The 18037-nt window shown below is 41.7% G+C and overlaps 1 protein-coding gene across 1 annotated transcript in view; it reads right to left on the bottom strand.

Annotated features, from left to right (window-relative positions):
- Positions 1-17742, bottom strand: part of LOC120025095 (low-density lipoprotein receptor-related protein 4-like) — a 99207-nt gene extending 81465 nt beyond the window's left edge. Inside the window, exons 1-2 of the mRNA XM_038969528.1 lie at positions 17715-17742; positions 10988-11134 (exon numbers count right to left, since the gene is read on the bottom strand). Coding sequence (XP_038825456.1) covers positions 10988-11134; positions 17715-17742 — 175 coding nt within the window. The remainder of the gene's footprint in view (positions 1-10987; positions 11135-17714) is intronic.
- Between the last annotated feature and the right edge of the window lie 295 nt (positions 17743-18037).

Below are 18037 nucleotides of genomic sequence, written 5' to 3'. Positions count from 1 at the left end.
TACTTTATTAGGGTGAGTTTGGAACGCTACAGATACAGTGGTTACTCTTTTAAATGTTGCTAGTTTACGTCGCAGGACTTAGAGGTAATTTGTGGTTTAGTACGGTACCCTGCGTCACCACTTCATTGCTCCAGACCAGCGCAAGGGGGAGTTAGAGCACTGATTATGCTTTTGAGTCCTACTGTGTCTCTAAATGACAATGAATTGGCGACATAAACCTACATAGAAACTGATAATTGTGCAAGACTTCAGTATTACTTATTAAAAGGTTTTTATTATTTATTTTGTTAGGATTATTTTGCTCTTACTTGAGTACTGTAGGCCACTCCTGACCAGTCACGCTGTAGAGCGCCTGAGTGGTGCAATGGTCTAAGACACTCCATAGCAGTGCAAGCTGTGTTGCTACAGATGCTGGTTCAATACCCGTGCCGGCCTCGACTGGGAGACCCAGTCTGTAGGTTTTTGATTTTTCTCCCTCTAAAAACAGAAATAAATAATTCTAAATAACAAACTGGCTTTTTTTACAAATTAGTAACAATGTCTCACCCCATGTTCAAGAATGGCCTTTTTCTCGCTCATTTTACGTTATTTGAGAACCAAATAATCTCCAAAATATTTAGTGTTCTTAGTGCCAGTCTGCATGTTCAAACTAAAACAATGTAACCAATAATGGCATCTTTATACTTCCATTAATAAAATAATGATAAAAATACTCCTTCAAAATGCCGATGTTTATTTAGTGATGGATCCATTACGAATTTAAATGGGAATAAATATCACTGAATTACAGAAATATCCTCCAATCCTCTATATGTAATTATTGGAAGAGAGTCACGTCATATTTTTCGATATACGGTAGGCCTACCGTAGGCAACATGAGTCTCACTAGTGTTGAGTAATGTGCTGTTAAAAGTGGTGCAGGTCTTATATATTTAAAGAGCATATTGAAGTTAGAAACAATAGGATTTAAAGCAATAGCCTACAACTATTTTAGCATCGTTTCGGGCTGCTCTGAGACAAGCATGGAGACTGGTCTTGATAAATCAATGAGATTTTCATTTTCACTGATTCTCCGTTTGGGTATTGGTTAGACTAGAATTAGAAAATTAGGGTGTAGAAATGTTATGCTCTTAGTGTAACATTTATTTACCTAGGGTAGTCAGTTAAGAACTAATTATTATTTACAAGGACAGCCTACTCCTTCCTCCCCGTCGGGGGATTGAACCCCGGTCTCCCGTATGCCCGCATTCTCTAGTACAGCCATTATTGAAGGTTATCAAATGGTTCTCAAAGATGCCCGCTGGTGGTCAAACTAGCACTAACTAGCATTCATGGTACCAGTGGTTCACACTTAAAAAACTTTGCAGTACGCTGCAACTTTAAAAAGGAGGAACTCCTGTATGCATTGTCAGAAACGGGGCACATAGATTCAGTGTTGGATAGGAGTAAACTTATGCTAGAACTGTGGTTATGGGCAGCTTTACCTCAAGCCAGCCTCACAAAGTGATCACAATGAGCGATTTGGCTGGGATCAGACAGGACTAATGGATTGAAGAGGGCTAATTGAAAAGGCTAATGTCTACTGCCTGCTTACATGTGTCTGCTTAAATTATATCAGTACCAGCGATCAATAGGTAGCGATCAGATAAACACAGAATCTACTGGCCCGGGATCAATAATTCTTAGTGCCTGGGGCAAGGCATCACCAATTGCTTCCCTCCTACCTTTGATCGCACCCCTCCTTCCCCTTCCTTACTGGAAAAGAAGTGGACAGATGAGAAGAAACGTGCACAAGCACACGCCTGTATGCATTCTCACACACGCACATACAGTTGAAGTCGGAAGTTCACATACACCTTAGCCAAATACATTTAAACTCAGTTTTTCACAATTCCTGACATTTAATCCCAGTAAAAAATCCCTGTTTTAGGTCAGTTAGGATAACCACTTATTTAAAGAATGTGAAATGTCAGAATAATAGTAGAGAGAAGGATTTATTTCAGCTTTTATTTCTTTCATCACATTCCCAGTGGGTCAGAAATGTACATACACTCAATTAGTATTTCGTAGCATTGCCTTTAAATTGTTTAACGTGGGTCAAACATTCCGGGTAGCCTTCCACAAGCTTCCCACAATAAGTTGGGTGAATTTTGGCCCATTCCTCCTGACAGAGCTGGTGTAACTGAGTCAGGTTTGTGGGCCTCCTTACTCGCACACTCTTTTTCAGTTCTGCTCACAAATTTTCTATAGGATTGAGGTCAGGGCTTTGTAATGGTCACTCCAGTACCTTGACTTTGTTGTCCTTAAGCCATTTTGCCACAACTTTGGAAGTATACTTGGGGTCATTGTCCATTTGGAAGACCCATTTGCAACCAAACATTAACTTCCTGACTGATGTCTTGAGATGTTGCTTCAATATATCCACATAATTTTCCTACCTCATGATGCCATCTATTTTGTGAAGTGCACCAGTCCCTCCTGCAGAAAAGCACCCCCACACCATGATGCTACCACCCCGTGCTTCACGGTTGGGATGGTGTTCTTCGGCTTGAGAGCATCCCCCTTTTTCCTCCAAACATAACGATGGTCATTATGGCCAAACAGTCCTATTTTTTTTTCATCAGACAAAAGGACATTTCTCCAAAAAGTATGATCTTTGTCCCAATGTGCAGTTGCAAACCGTAGTCTGGCTTTTTGAAGGTGGTTTTGGAGCAGTGGCTTCTTCCTTGCTGAGCGGCCTTTCAGGTTATGTCGATATAGGACTTGTTTTACTGTGGATAAAGATACTTTTGTACCTGTTTCCTCCATCTTCACAGGGTTCTTTGCTGTTGTTCTGGGATTGATTTGCACTTTTCGCACCAAAGTACATTCATCACTAGGAGACAGAACGCGTCTCCTTCCTGAGCGCTATGATGGCTGCGTGGTCCCATGGTGTTTATACTTGGGTACTATTGTTTGTACAGATGAACGTGGTACCTTCAAGTGTTTGGAAATTGCTCCCAAGGATGAACCAGACTTGTGGAGGTCTACAATTTTTTCTGAGGTCTTAGCTGGGGGGGGGGGGGGGGGGGGGTTCACACCTAGCTCGGCTATTACACAATTCTTTAGTAAAAGTTGAATAGTCTATTGTTCAGCAAATGGCCCATCCTGCTACGCTTGTGAATAACTAATAATAATACTTTTCCCCCTTTCCACACGTTAAAGATTTCAATTGATAAAATGTTTTTAGCCACAATTGGCCCCAACCCCAATTAATAGATTTGGGCACAGTTGATAGCGTGCTGGACATCAGGCTAGAATGTTGAGGGTTCCAAACCTGCTCCTTGCTTGTTTCATTACATTATTATGCCGGTCTCAGAGCAAATAACCTGGATTGTTCCTCGCTCTCTTCCACTCGTCATTCAGCACGCTTTTGGGCATGGTGGCAGGATGTACTGTTTTTTATTCTGTATATATGAATTACAAATCAGCCTTTACTTAAATCATTGCATAGTTATTTGCATAGTTACAATGAGTAATAATTGATGTAATACATACATGCAGAAACAGCATCATTCAAATAATGGAGTTTGATACACCTGGTATTGGATATGACTGAATAAAACCTTGCTAAATAGCAAATTTAATAAATTAACTTTATGACAAAAAAATTGGGACAATCGTTTGTCTCTACAATAACTAAGATATTCCTCTCAATTGTAATTTTTTTGCTTGACTCGTTATGACATTATAACTACTTAGATTTGCTTCCTCCGTAATGTTTTTGTCAGACATCTTTGCTGAAGAAAGTCACCAGGGACAGGTGGCTTGCGTCAAATTCGTCATTAGAACCACTCGATATGATTGGTCACATAAAAACCTCTGGACCCAAATGCATAATGAAAAATGAGTGCTCTAACTCCCCCTTGTGGTGGTCTGGAGCAATGAAGCCGTGACACTGGGTACCTCTAAAAGTTGCGAGCTTACACCGCTGGACTTAAAGGAGGAACCACTGTATCTGAACACACACACACATACCATTTGGTCACTTGTAACTTGCTGTTTGGACAGTCATTAGTCCAAAACGGATTCAAAAAACAAAACTGATTTGAGCATTAAGTCCTGCCCTGTGAACAAGGCTTTACTAGAGCACAGGTGTCAAACTCATTCCATGGATGACCGGATGTCTGCGGCTTTTCATTCTTCCCTTGTACTTGATTTGTCCATTAAATTAAGGTCACTGATTAGTTAAGAACTCTACTCACCTGGTTGGTTTTCAAGATTTCGACGCACCAGAACAATAGGATAAAGTGTCTCATGCGTCCATTGTAGCAGGTAAAAAAACTACTGTTTTCCCAATGCCCCAATGTAGCTCAAATGTGAGAAATATGGAAAATATTGAATCCTATCTCGACAGGGACTTAGTATTCAAAGCCCATAGGAGACACAGAGGAATGGGGGCGGTTGAATAGAGCTACTCCACAGTCATGACATGGGAGTTGGGTCATGGGGAAGTCCCGGGGTGGGTTATTTACTCTCTGTCTTGAGTTGCCAGAGAGCTAGGTATAAAAATCAAATCAAATTGTATATCTCACATATGCCGAATACAACAGGTGTAGACCTTACAGTGAAACGCTTACTTACAAGCCCTTAACCAACAATGCAGTTTTAAGAAAATAAGTGTGGTACCGGTACAGAGTCAATGTGTGGGGGCACCAGTTAGTCGAGTTAATTGAGGTAATATGTACATGTAGGTAGACGTAAAGTGACTATGAGTGGATAATAAACAGAGAGTAGCAGCAGCGGGGGTGGGGACAATGCAAAAAGTCTGGGTAGCCATTTAATTAGATGTTCAGGAGTCTTACGGCTTGAGGGTAGAAGCTGGAGCCTTTTGGACCTAGACTCTGGTACCACTTGCCGTGCGGTAGCAGAGAGCACAATCTATGACTAGGGTGACTGGAGTCTTTGGCAATTTTTTGGGGCCTTCTTCTGACACCGCCTGGTATAGAGTTCCTGGACGGCAGGAAGCTTGGCCCCAGTGATGTAGTGGGCTGCACACACTACCATCTGTAGTGCCTTGCGGTCGGAGGCCGAGCAATTGCCATACCAGGCGGTGATGCAACCAGTCAGGATGCTCTCGATGGTGCACCTGTATAACTTTTTGAGGATCTGAGGACCCATACAAAATCTTTTCAGTCTCCTGAGGGGGAATAGGCGTTGTTGTGCCCTCTTCAAGACCGTCTTGGTGTGTTTGGACCATGATAGTTTGTTGGTGATGTGGACACCAAGGAAATTGGTGCTGCTCCACTACAGCCCCGTTGTTGAGAATGGGGCCGTGCTCAGTCCTCCTTTTTCTGTAGTCCACAATAATTTCCTTTGTCTTGATCACGTTGAGGGAGAGGTTGTTATTCTGGCACAACACTGCCAGGTCTCTGACCTCCTCCCTATAGGCTGTCTGATCGTTGTCGGTGATCAAGCCTACCACTGTTGTGTCGTCGGGAAACTTAATGATGGTGTGGGAGTCGTGCTTGGCCGTGCAGTCATGGGTGAAAAGTGAGTACAGGAGGGGACTGAGCACGCACCCCTGAGGGGCCCCCGTGTTGAGGATGTGTTGTTACCTACCCTTACCACCTGGGGGCGGCCCGTCAGGAAGTCCAGAGCTGTGTTCGAATACCCATTCTAACATACTGTATACTATATACTGTTAGTTAATTTTAGTATACTGTAAACAAACGGTATCGTTTCAGTTGAGCGTACTAGCTCTTCGCCTGTCTACCGGAAGTTGATGCTGTTGCAATGAAACCTCTTGCTATGTAGTTAGCATAACAAATTCCTAGTTACACATTTTACAACTTTGGGTGTGTTCTTAAATTCAATCTGTAGTGCCAGAGTGCGCTCGTAAATTCAGAGCGTTGTCAGATTGTCCATTTGTAAATATTGAGCGTTTCGCTCTCGGAGCACACACTGGACGCTAAGGCAGAGGAGAAGGGTTTATTTGAGCCTTCTGGACATTCAACGGCAGTAAAGCACTCAAGCTAACGTTGGCTAGCTTGCTAGCTACTTCCAGACACAAATGAGACCACTCTGACCATTTTACTTGCCCTAGCAGAGCTGGTTAGGCAGTTTTCATGTTATCCAGAGCATTGGCGACTGTAACTGTACTGCTAGCAATACAATTTAATTACACTTTTTTGCTGATGTTTACTGACACCGGTCATATTCAACGGGTGTTGAGCGCTCGTAAATTCATTATTCTGCACTCTGGTACACTAAGACGAGAGTGCTCTGAAATCAGAGTAGATAGCCAGAGCGAATTTACAAAAGCCCCCGAATGTCCATTGAGAACGCACAAAGACTAAACCATTTAGCTAAGCTAAGAATGGCGGGAATAATCAAGTCAATAAACGTTGGGTAGTTCGTATGATAGCATATAGTTAATATACTGGCAAGGTTGATGTATAAGTAGCCAACTAACACGTTAGGTAGCTAGCTAACATACTGCTGTAATGATATGCTATGTGGTTCGTAAGGACAGAGTAGCTAACAAATTGATAGCCAACATAACGTGTAAGGTAACTTATTTGAAAAGTCTTTACGTTATTACATTGCTCAATATTTTCTTAACATTTGTCATAATTAGTTAAATCAATTAATTTGTATCCGATCTCGTTGTACTCCGGCTGCAAATTTTCCGCCATTTCTTCAAATCTGAAAACAATGTGAAGCCACGCCCATTTCCTTAAGAATTACATTATGGGCCCTAAAGTACGGATATAGTGTCCTCTCGAATTTAGTACGACTATGCTGAGCTGTAGTAAATGAATAGCAATCTCACATAGGTGTTCCTTTTGTCCAGATGGGCAAGGACAGTGTGTAGTGCAATAGAGATTGCATCATCAGCTCGTCTGGTAGGCTCGTGTCACTGGGCAGCGCATGGCTGTGCTTCCCTTTGTAGTCCGTAATAGTTTACAAGCCCTGCCACAACCAACGAGCATCGGAGCTGGTGTAGTACGATTCAATATTAGTCCTGTATTGACGCTTTGACTGTTTGATGGTTCGTCAGAGGGCATAGCATGATTTCTTATAAGCGTCCGGGTTAGAGTCCCGCTCCTTGAAAGCGGCATCCTCTATCCTTTAGCTCAGTGCGGATGTTGCCTGTAATCCATAGCTTCAGGTTGAGGTATATACATACAGTCACTGTGGGGACGACGTCATCGATGCACTTATTGATGAAGCCAGTGACTAATATGGTGTACTCCTCAATGCCATCGGAAGAATCCCGGAACATTCCAGTCTGTGCTAGCAAAACAGTCCTGTAGCTTAGCATCTGCGTCATCTGAACACTTCCTTATTGAGCGAGTCCCTGGTACTTCCTGCTTTAGTTTTTGCTTGTAAGCAGGAATCAGAATGGAGGGTAAGCTTTGTACGCGTCTCTGTGTGTGGAGTAAAGGTGGTGTAGATTTTTTTTTCCTCTGGCACATTTAATATGCTGGTAGAAATGAGGTAAAATGGGTTTAAGTTTCCCTGCATTAAAGGCAAGGTCACTAGGAGTGCCACCTCTGGATGAGCATTTTCTTGTTTTACAGCTCATTGAGTGCGGTCTTCGTGCCAGCATCGGCTTGTGGTGGTAAATAGACAGCTACAAAAAATATACATGAAAACTCTCTTGGTAAATCGTGTGGTCTACAGCTTATCATAAGATACTCAACCTCAGGCAAGAAAAACCTTGAGAAATCCTGAATATTAGATTTTGTGCACCAGCTGTTATTTACAAATAAACACAGACCGCCACCCCTTGTCTTACCCGGAAGCAGCTGTTCTATCTTGCCGATGGACCGAAAACCCAGCCAGCTGTATGTTATCCATGTCGTCTTTCAGCCACGACTCAGTGAAACATAAGATATTACAGTTTTTAATGTCCTGTAGGTAGGATAGTCTTGATCAGATCTCATCCATTATGTTATCCAATGATTGCATGTTGGCTAATAGGACTGATGGTAGATGGGGATTACTCACTCAACCTACATCCCCGATATCTCCGTCTCTTCTTCATGCGAACGGCGGGTTCTGAAGTAAATCCTTCGCATCCGACTCGTTAAATAAAAAATCAGTACGAGGTGTGTAATTGCTGTCCTGATATCCAGAAGCTCTTTTCAGTCATAAGAGACAGTGGCAGAAACATTATGTAGAAAATAAGTTACAAATAACGTGAAAAAAACACGCACAATTGGTTAGGAGCACGTAAAACGGCAGCCATCTCCTCCGGCGCCATCATAGTCATCCCAATCAAACTATAAGAAACGTCTATTGGACACACGCACACACATTGCACCGAATACATCTGTTTATCCTACAGCTACTGTAAGCAGTAATCATGAGCCTATAAACCAGAGTTACACGGTTAGCACTGAGGCAGTGTGCAATAGTAGGAAGACCCCTTTATGCAGCTCACCCTGCACTATCAGCTCCAATGTAAAGAACATGAGTAAGTCTACCTCCGATAAGCTTCCCAGTAAAGCATTAAAAACAATCAAGCAACCCAGAAAAGTGCTAAAAAAAAGCCCATATTAAAATTCTATGTAGCCTAAGAAACAAGGTCCATGAAGTCAGTATCAGATTACATTCATATTCTGACTATCTCTGAAACTCACACATATAATACCTTTGATGATACAGTGGTAGCAATACATGGTTAATACATCTACCAAAAAGACTGAAATGCCAACGGAGGCAGTGTTGCGGTCTATATTCAGAACCACATTCCTGTAAAGCTTAGAGACGATTAAATGTTAAATACTGTTGAAGTAATATGGCTACAGTTTCATCTGCCTCACCTAAAGCCCATTCTTGTGGGAAGCTGCTATAGACCACCAAGTGCAAACAGTCAGTATCTGGATAATGTGTGTGAAATGCTTGATAATGTATGTGATATCAACATAGAAGTATATTTTCTGGGTGATTTAAATATTGACTGGCTATCATCAAGCTGCCCAATTAGGAAAAATGTCAAACTCTAACCAGTGTCTGCAACCTGGATTAGGTTGTCAGTCAACCTACCAGGGTAGTTAAAAACAGCACAGGAATGAAATTATCAACATGTATTTATCACATCTTTACTAATGCTGCAGAAATTTGCTTTAAAGCAGTATCCAAATCCATAGGATGTAGTGATCACAATATAATAGCCATATCTAGGAAAACCAAAGTTCCAAAGGCTGGGCCTAATATAGTGTATAAGAGTTCATACAAGAAGTTTTGTAGTGATTCATATGTTGATGATGTAAAGAATATTTGCTGGTCTGTGGTGTGTAATGAGGAGCAACCAGACGCTGCACTTGACGCATTTATGAAACTACTTATTCCAGTTACTAATAAGCATAAACCCATTAAGAAAATTACTGTAAAAACTGTTAAATCCCCTTGGATTGATGAGGAATTGAAAAATGGTATGGTTGAGAGGGATGACGCAAAAGGTATGGCAATTAAGTCTGATTAATGGGAGGCCCAACTGATTGGCAAACGTACTGCAAATTAAGTAATCATGTGACTAAACTAAATAAAAATAAACTACACTATGAAACAAAAATAAATGATATAAAGAATGATAGTAAAAAGCTTTGGGGCACCTTAAATTACATTTTTGGGAAAAAGGCCAACTTGGCTCCTTCATTCATTGAATCAGATGAAGTCAGTGTGGAAGAGGTGAATAAATTATTGTTGTCTATCAACAATGTCCCAGGGTCTGACAATCTGGATGGAAAATTACTGAGGATAATAGCAAATAATATTGCCACTCCTATTTGCCACATCTTCAATTTAAACCTACTAGAGAGCGTGTGCCCTCAGGCCCGGATGGAAGCTAAAGTCATTCCGCTACCCAAGAATAGTAAAGCCCCCCTTAGGACTTAGGAAAATTGCAATTGGCTCAGAACAGGGCAGCATGGCTGGCCCTTGGATGTACACAGAGAGCTCATATTAATAATATGCATTAGAGATTGACTTCATCACTACTTTTATTTTCGAGAGTTATTGACATGTTGAATGCACCGAGCTGTCTGTCTAAACGACTGGCACACAGCTCAGACACCCATGCATACCCCACAAGACATGCCACAAGAGGTATATTCACTGACGCAAGAAGTAAAATTTGATTTAAAAAACATACAAAAACACCTTATGGAACAGCGGGGACTGTGAAGCAACACAAACAATGGCACAGACGCACGCACGCACGCACGCACGCACGCACGCACGCACGCACGCACGCACGCACGCACGCACGCACGCACGCACGCACGCACGCACGCACGCACGCACGCACGCACGCACGCACGCACGCACGCACGCACACACACACACACACACACACACACACACACACACACACACACACACACACACACACACACACACACACACACACACACACACACACACACACACACACAGTTTTAGTACTGTAGATATATGGTAGTGGTGGAGTAGGGCACACAGTGTGTTGTGAAATCTGGGAATGTATTGTAATGTTTTTAAAATTGTATAAACTGCCTTCATTTTGCTGGACCCCAGGAAGAGTAGCTGCTGCTTTGGCAGCTAATGGGAATCCATAATAAATACAAATACAAATACAACCAACCAAAACATAAAAGGTACAATATGGAGATAGCTCACATACTGCTGTAGTTTACATAGCGCTGCATTTCTTTGAACAACTTCCAAAATAAAAAAATTCAGTTATAGAACATTTATATGCTTTTACAAAACACATTTATATTTATGAAATCCTCCAAAAAAATCCTTGTTCCTTTGTTCTTTTAAAACTTTGACACTGGAGTTGCCTATTCTATGACAATCATACAATTTAAATAAGGCCTGTATAGCCACTTGTACTAGCTGTGCTGACACCAAATTTCATTTACTCTGGCACATTTCGATATTGTACCCGATATAGTAACGGACGTCAAGCGAGAGAGAAAGAGACAAATGGAGATATTTAGGTGTAACTCACTGCATCCATCCTCGTCACTATGATCTCCACAGTCATTGTCCCCGTCACACTGCCACTGGGCCGGGATACATGTACACTCCCCAAAAGCGCTCACTGCACACGTGAAGTGGCTGCGCCCGCATGAACACTCCGCACTGCCCAACACACCTGGAAAGAGACAGAGAGAAGAGGAAACCAGGTTAGGAAAATGCTAAAACAATACACTTAGAGAACATGCTTGTATAGCAGAGGTGGTTTGCTGAACTATCCTTTTGTGATGAGTAACCTTGCCTGAGGTCTGGTTTCCCACGTACAGATTAAGCCTAATCCTAGGTTAAAAAATATACTCAAAGGAGAATCTCCATTGAAATAACTTTTTTGTCTGGGAATAGGCTTAATCTTTGTCCGAGAAACCAGCCCTAAGAGATGTTAGCTATCTGCTTTTTTTCTGGCCGGCAAATTGATTTTAACAAACAAATTGGTCCCAAAATAATTTGAATTTCTAAATCCCGATGTGGCCCTCGAGCCAAAAGTATGCCCAGCCCTGCTTTAGCCATAAAAAAAATCAGTTACCTACTGCACCTATGAGCACAGACCATATCAAGAACAATATATCGTGTCTCATCTCTACCCATACAGGGGGGAAAATGTTAATTTGAGGCATTTCGCTCTAGGCCATAGCAAAGCTGTGAGATATGTGACCTGATTCAGGAAACTAGGCGTATGTCGCAAATCACGACTTCACAGGAGAGCCGTTTGAACCTGAATTTTGTTTTAATCAAAATGCGTTTTTTGGCAGAAATGCCTTCTCGAACATGTGAACTTTCATGTGCCTTAATAACAAACGTTTATGCCAACTGTAAATACGAATACAGTTGTTCAATTACGAGCCTAGTTGGTTTCGCCAAAGAAAAAGTCAGGAACCTTCCCGCTAGCCATGATTGGCTGAGATAATGAGTCATGCCGAGAGATGAGTTTCAGATTGGTCTGCGGTGTAGCATCTTGTGTCTATAAAATGAGCTGCTCGTTATGCGTAGATAATCCTTTCTACTGCAGTTTTTTCGAAAGACATAACGTTAGCCAGAGGACTGCAAATTTGTTGCTACTACTCTCAATAACATTGCTGCCCTGAATTTATCAGGCGCTATCGTCAGTGTATCGTGCCATCCGGACTCTCTCTCACGGAAAAGTTGACAGAGTTTTGAAATCAGTGGAACACAACAACAGGACAAATAAGCTGTGCAAACTAAACGCAAACGACACAGGATGTCTTTTTTAATAAAAAACGGTTGCATTCTGCCGTGAAGCTTTCATCCATGTTTACGGGTAAGAATCTAGCTACAGTTTCAGATATGATACATTTCTAATTTTGTCAGAAAGTTGTTTTCATTGCAAATTAAAGCTTGCTGTTAGATAGCCAGCTGGAGTTCGATGGCTGGCTTGCTAGCTAACATTGAACCTATTTGGTTAACTTTAGCTAGCTATGACAACCGGTTTGTATTGCTAGTATTGTTACTCTATGGATAAAAAAAATATATGTTTTACCTTTATTTAACTAGGCAAGTCAGTTAAGAACAAATTCTTATTTTCAATGACGGCCTAGGAACAGCGGGTTAACTGCCTTGTTCAGGGGCAGAATGGCAGATTTTCACCTTGTCAGCTCAGGGATTCGATCTTGCAACCTTTCGGTTACTAGTCCAACGCTCTAACCACTAGGCTACCTGCCGCCCCGGCAGGGATTATTGTTCACTTTTAGATTGGGGTTATAGTAAATGTTTTAGCTAGCTAGCTTCTTGTCAATATGGGGGCGCTGTTTTCACTTTGTAAAAATTTGTTCCCAAATTAAACTGCCTTGTACTCAATTCTTGCTCGTACAATATGCATATTATTATTACTATTGGATAGAAAACACTCTCTAGTTTCTAAAACCGTTTGAATTATATCTGTGAGTAAAACAGAACTCAAGTTGCAGCAAACTTCCTGTCAGGAAGTGAGAAATCTGAAATCGGGCACTCTGTTCCAGGGTCAGTTTATTAATTTGCATGTAATCTATGAGTCGACATGCACTGCATACGATTTCCCCTAGATGTCAGTAAGCAGTGAGAATTGGAATGGGGTTGCTAGGTAGATCTGAGGCCGTATAAAAGCTCTTGGAACCGGGGGTGCACTCTTTTCAACGTTCGTCATGACGCAAGACAGACCTCAAGATGGCATTCTGAAAAGCTCTCGTTATAGGCCTTAGATATATCCGGCTCTGATTTTATTCGATATAGGTGTTAAAAACATCATAATGTAGTTATGTATTTTTCATAAATGTTTTATGATGAGTATTTAGGTAATCCATAGAGTGTGTGGGGGGTATCTGTATATTACTTTACTATTTATATTTTGCCCTGTTTATCAAAATTGTTGGAAAAACTTGTGAATAATCAACTGACTGGTTTCTTGATGTCTATAGTATTCTCTCTGGTATGCAATCTGGTTTCCGCTCAGGTTATAGATGTGTCACTGCAACCTTAAAGGTCCTCAATGACGTCAACGTTGGCCTTGATTCTAAGCAATATTGTGCTGCTATTTTTATTGACTTGGCCAAAGCTTTTGATACGGTGGACCATTCCATTCTTGTGGGCCGGCTAAGGAGTATTAGTGTGTCTGCGGGTCTTTGGCCTGGTTTGCTAAATACCTCTCTCAAAAAGCACAGTGTATAAAGTCAGAAAATCTGCTGTCTCAGCCACTGCCTGTCTCCAAGGGAGAACCCCAAGACTCAATCCTAGGCCCCACGCTCTTCTCAATTTACAAAAATAACATAGCTCAGGCAGTAGGAAGCTCTCTCATCCATTTATTTGCTGATGATACAGTCTTATACTCAGCTGGCCCCTCCCCAGATTTTGTGCTCTACAAAAACATTTTCTTAGTGTCCAACAAGCTTTCTCTACCCTTAACCTTTTTCTGAACACCTCTAAAACAAAGGTCATGTGGTTTGGTAAGAAGAATGCCCCTCCTCCCACAGGTGTTATTAGTATCTTTGAGGGTTAGAGCTTGAGGTAGTCACTTTATAAAAGTACTTGGGAGTATGTCTAGACCGTGCACTGTCCTTCTCTCACCACATATCAAAGCTGCAGGCTAAAGTTAAATCTATACTTGGTTTCTTTTATCGTAATCACTCTTCTTTCACCCCAGCTGCCAAACTAACACTGCTTCAGATGACCATCCTACCCATGCCAGATCGGCAGGTAAGGGTGCTCTCGAGCGGCTAGATGTTCTTTACCATTCAGCCATCAGATTTGCTATCAATGCTCCTTATAGGACACATCATTGCACTCTATACTTCTCTGTAAACTGGTCATCTCTGTATACCCGTCGCAAGTGATGCTTATTTATAAAATCTTCCTAGGCCTCGCTCCCCCCTATCTGAGATATCTAATGCAGCCCTCATCTTCCACATACAACACCCGTTCTGACAGACACATTTTGTTAAATGTCCCCAAAGCACACACATCCCTGGGTCTCTCCTCTTTTCAGTTTGCTGCAGCTAGCAACTGGAACAAGCTGCAACAAATACTCAAACTGGATAGTTTTATCTCAATCTCTTCATTCAAAGACTCAATCATGGACACTCTTACTGACAGTTGTGGCTGCTTTGCTTGATGTATTGTTGTCTCTACCTTCTTGCCCTTTGTGCTGTTGTCTGTGCCCAATAATGTTTGTACCATGTTTAGTGCTGCTACCATGTTGTGTTGCTACCATGCTGTGTTGTCATACGTTGCAGCCTTGCTATGTTGTTGTCTTAGGTCTCTCTTTACGTCGTGTTGTCTCTCTTGTTGTGATGTGTGTTTTCTCTTCTATTTACAGTTGAAGTCGGAAGTTTACATACACTTAGTTTGTACTCCATACATTTCTTGTTAACAAACTATAGTTTTGGCAAGTTGGTTAGGACATCTACTTTGTGCATGACACAAGTCATTTTTCCAACAATTGTTTACAGATTATTTCACTTATAATTCACTGTATCACAATTCCAGTGGGTCAGAAGTTTACATACACTAAGATGACTGTTCCTTTAAACAGCTTGGAAAAATGTCAGAAAATTACGTCATAGCTTTAGGAGCTTCTGATAGGCTAATTGACATCATTTGAGTCAATTGGAGGTGGACCTGTGGATGTATTTGAAGACCTACCGTCAAACTCAGTGCCTCTTTGCTTGACATCATGGGAAAATCAAAAGAAATCAGAAAGAAAATTGTAGACCTCCACAAGTCTGGTTCATCCTTGGGGGCATTTTCCAAATGCCTGAAGGTACCACGTTCATCTGTACAAACAATAGTACGCAAGTATAAACACCATGGGACGACGCAGCCATGATACCGCTCAGGAAGGAGACGCATTCTGTCTCCTAGAGATGAACGTACTTTGGTGCGAAAAGTGCAAATCAATCCCAGAACAACAGCAAAGGACATTGTGAAGATGCTGGAGGAAACTGGTACAAAAGTATCTATATCCACAGTAAAACGAGTCCTATATCGACATAACCTGAAAGGCCGCTCAACAAGGAAGAAGCCACTGCTCCAAAACCTCCATAAAAAAGCCAGACTATGGTTTGCAACTGCACATAGAGACAAAGATCATACTTTTTGGAGAAATGTCCTCTGGTCTGATGAAACAAAAAAATAACTGTTTGGCCATGATGACCATCGTTATGTTTGGAGGAAAAAGGGGGAGGCTTGCAAGCCGAAGAACACCATCCCAACCATGAAGCACGGGGGTGGAAGCATCATGTTGTAGGGGTGCTTTGCTACAGGAGGGACTGGTGCACTTCACAAAATAGATGGCATCATGAGGTAGGAAAATTATGTGGATATATTGAAGCAACATCTCAAGAAATCAGTCAGGAAGTTAAAGCTTGGTCGCAAATGGGTCTTCCAAATGGACAATGACCCCAAGCATACTTCCAAAGTTGTGGCAAAATGGCTTAAGGACAACAAAGTCAAGGTATTGGAGTGGCCATCACAAAGCCCTGACCTCAATCCTATAGAAAATGTGTGGGCAGAACTGAAAAAGCGTGTGCGAGCAAGGAGGCATACAAACCCGACTCAGTTACACCAGCTCTGTCAGGAGGAATGGGCCGAAATTCACTCAACTTATTGTGGGAAGCTTGTGGAAGGCAACCCAAAACGTTTGACCCAAGTTAAACAATTTAAAGGCAATGCTACCAAATACTAATTGAGTGTATGTAAACTTCTGACCCACTGGGAATGTGAAATTTAAGCTGAAATAAATCATTCCCTCTACTATTATTCTGACATTTCACATTCTTAAAATAAAGTGGTGATACTAAGACGGAATTTTTACTAGGATTAAATGTCAGGAATTGTGAAAAACTGAGTTTAAATGTATTTAGCTAAGGTGTAAACTTTCCACTTCAACTGTATATATGTAACGATCGTCGTCTGAAGATGAGGAATCATCGGACCAAAGCGCAGCGTGGTAAGTGTTCATGTTAATTTATTAAAACAGAACACTAAACAAAATAACAAAGAGAATGAAACGAAGCGAAACAGTCCTGTCTGGTACAGACACAAAGACAGAAAACAACTACCCACAAAACACAAGGGGGAAAAGGCTACGTAAGTATGGTTCTCAATCAGAGACAACGATAGACAGCTGCCTCTGAGAACCACACCTGGCCAAACACACAGAAATAGAAAACATAGAACACAAAACATAGAATGCCCACCCCAACTCACGCCCTGACTAAACCAAAATAGAGACATAAAAAAAGGAACTAAGGTCAGGGCGTGACAATATATTTATTTATTTTAAAAAATATCCCAGGCCCCCATCCCCACAGGAGGCATTTTGCCTTTTGGTAGACCGTCATTGTAAATAACAATTTGTTCTTAACTGACTTGCCTCGTTAAATAAAGGTTAAATAAAAATACAGAAAAAGCCTCATCCACTTATGTAGTCTGACTGTCATAAACCCAATGAGCTGTATGTTATAAGCCTGGTAGCCAAGATTGGCTATCCTGAACACACACCGAATAATGATATTACGCATACCAGAGGGGGATGTGTGTGTGTGTGTGTGTGTGTGTGTGTGTGTGTGTGTGTGTGTGTGTGTGTGTGCGCGAGATGGATATGTTTTCAGCTGGGGCTGAACCACAGTTAAAGTAGTACTATAAATATATCTGGCCTTAATTTCACTGGCTTACATTATGTTAAGGTGTTCAGTGGGATCACTGTATGCAAGTGAGTGTGTACCTATCAGTTTTGTGCGTGTGTGTGTGTGTGTGTGCGCGCATGCTTGCGTATGGACATGAAGAGTGAGGCTGCGATGATGACTCAGATGCATTTAGCCCCTTTGAAAGAGGCTGACGGCTTCAATGAGTAAGGGGTGAAGTGTGTGTGTGAGATGTTTTTCACTGAGATCCTTCGAGAGAGTGTGTTGTAGGCTGCACTAAACAATATTAAGCAAAAAATAAATACCCCAATTTGAATCTCAGCAAATCAGGTCCATTACGGGGAGTGAAAAAAGCCTCCCATTTCTCGCTCTCTTTCAACTCAGTTAAAGACTGTGTATGTGGTTGGTTGGTTCCTGGCCTCTTCACAAAGGCATCAGTCAACCCAGGAGTGCCTGGCACCAAACACACACTAACCTTCAGAAACCTCCCACAGCACAGCACTAAATTAATGGCCTCTTTTCATTTCCTTCTTTTTTTCTCTCTCTCTCTTCCCTTCATTTGCTTACCCTCCTGTTCTGTTTTCTTTTCCTTCATTCTTGGCCTTGCTCTCCCGCTCTCTCTTCTCAAAAGCTTCTAACACGACAAAGACCAAAAAATTCCAGCTCAGTCATAATTTTTCTCCCCTTTTTGCTCCTTCTCTTTCTAATCTCTCCCCTGAGGCGTGTGGTCCCTCCTTAGTGTCGCCAGTCCCTGTCCCTTTAAGACACATAGAACAAGGGACCAGGCTAAAACTAAGGACCTAATGACAAAGACAGAAAGCCTGAAACCACTGTTCCTTTCTTACCACCAACAATCTAGATCAGACAAGAAATGATCTGTAGCATCATAC

Source organism: Salvelinus namaycush, chromosome 30, assembly GCF_016432855.1.
Source record: "Salvelinus namaycush isolate Seneca chromosome 30, SaNama_1.0, whole genome shotgun sequence".
Lineage (NCBI taxonomy): Eukaryota > Metazoa > Chordata > Actinopteri > Salmoniformes > Salmonidae > Salvelinus > Salvelinus namaycush.
Note: the sequence above shows the minus strand (reverse complement) of the source record. Positions and strands in the feature narration are given on the sequence as shown.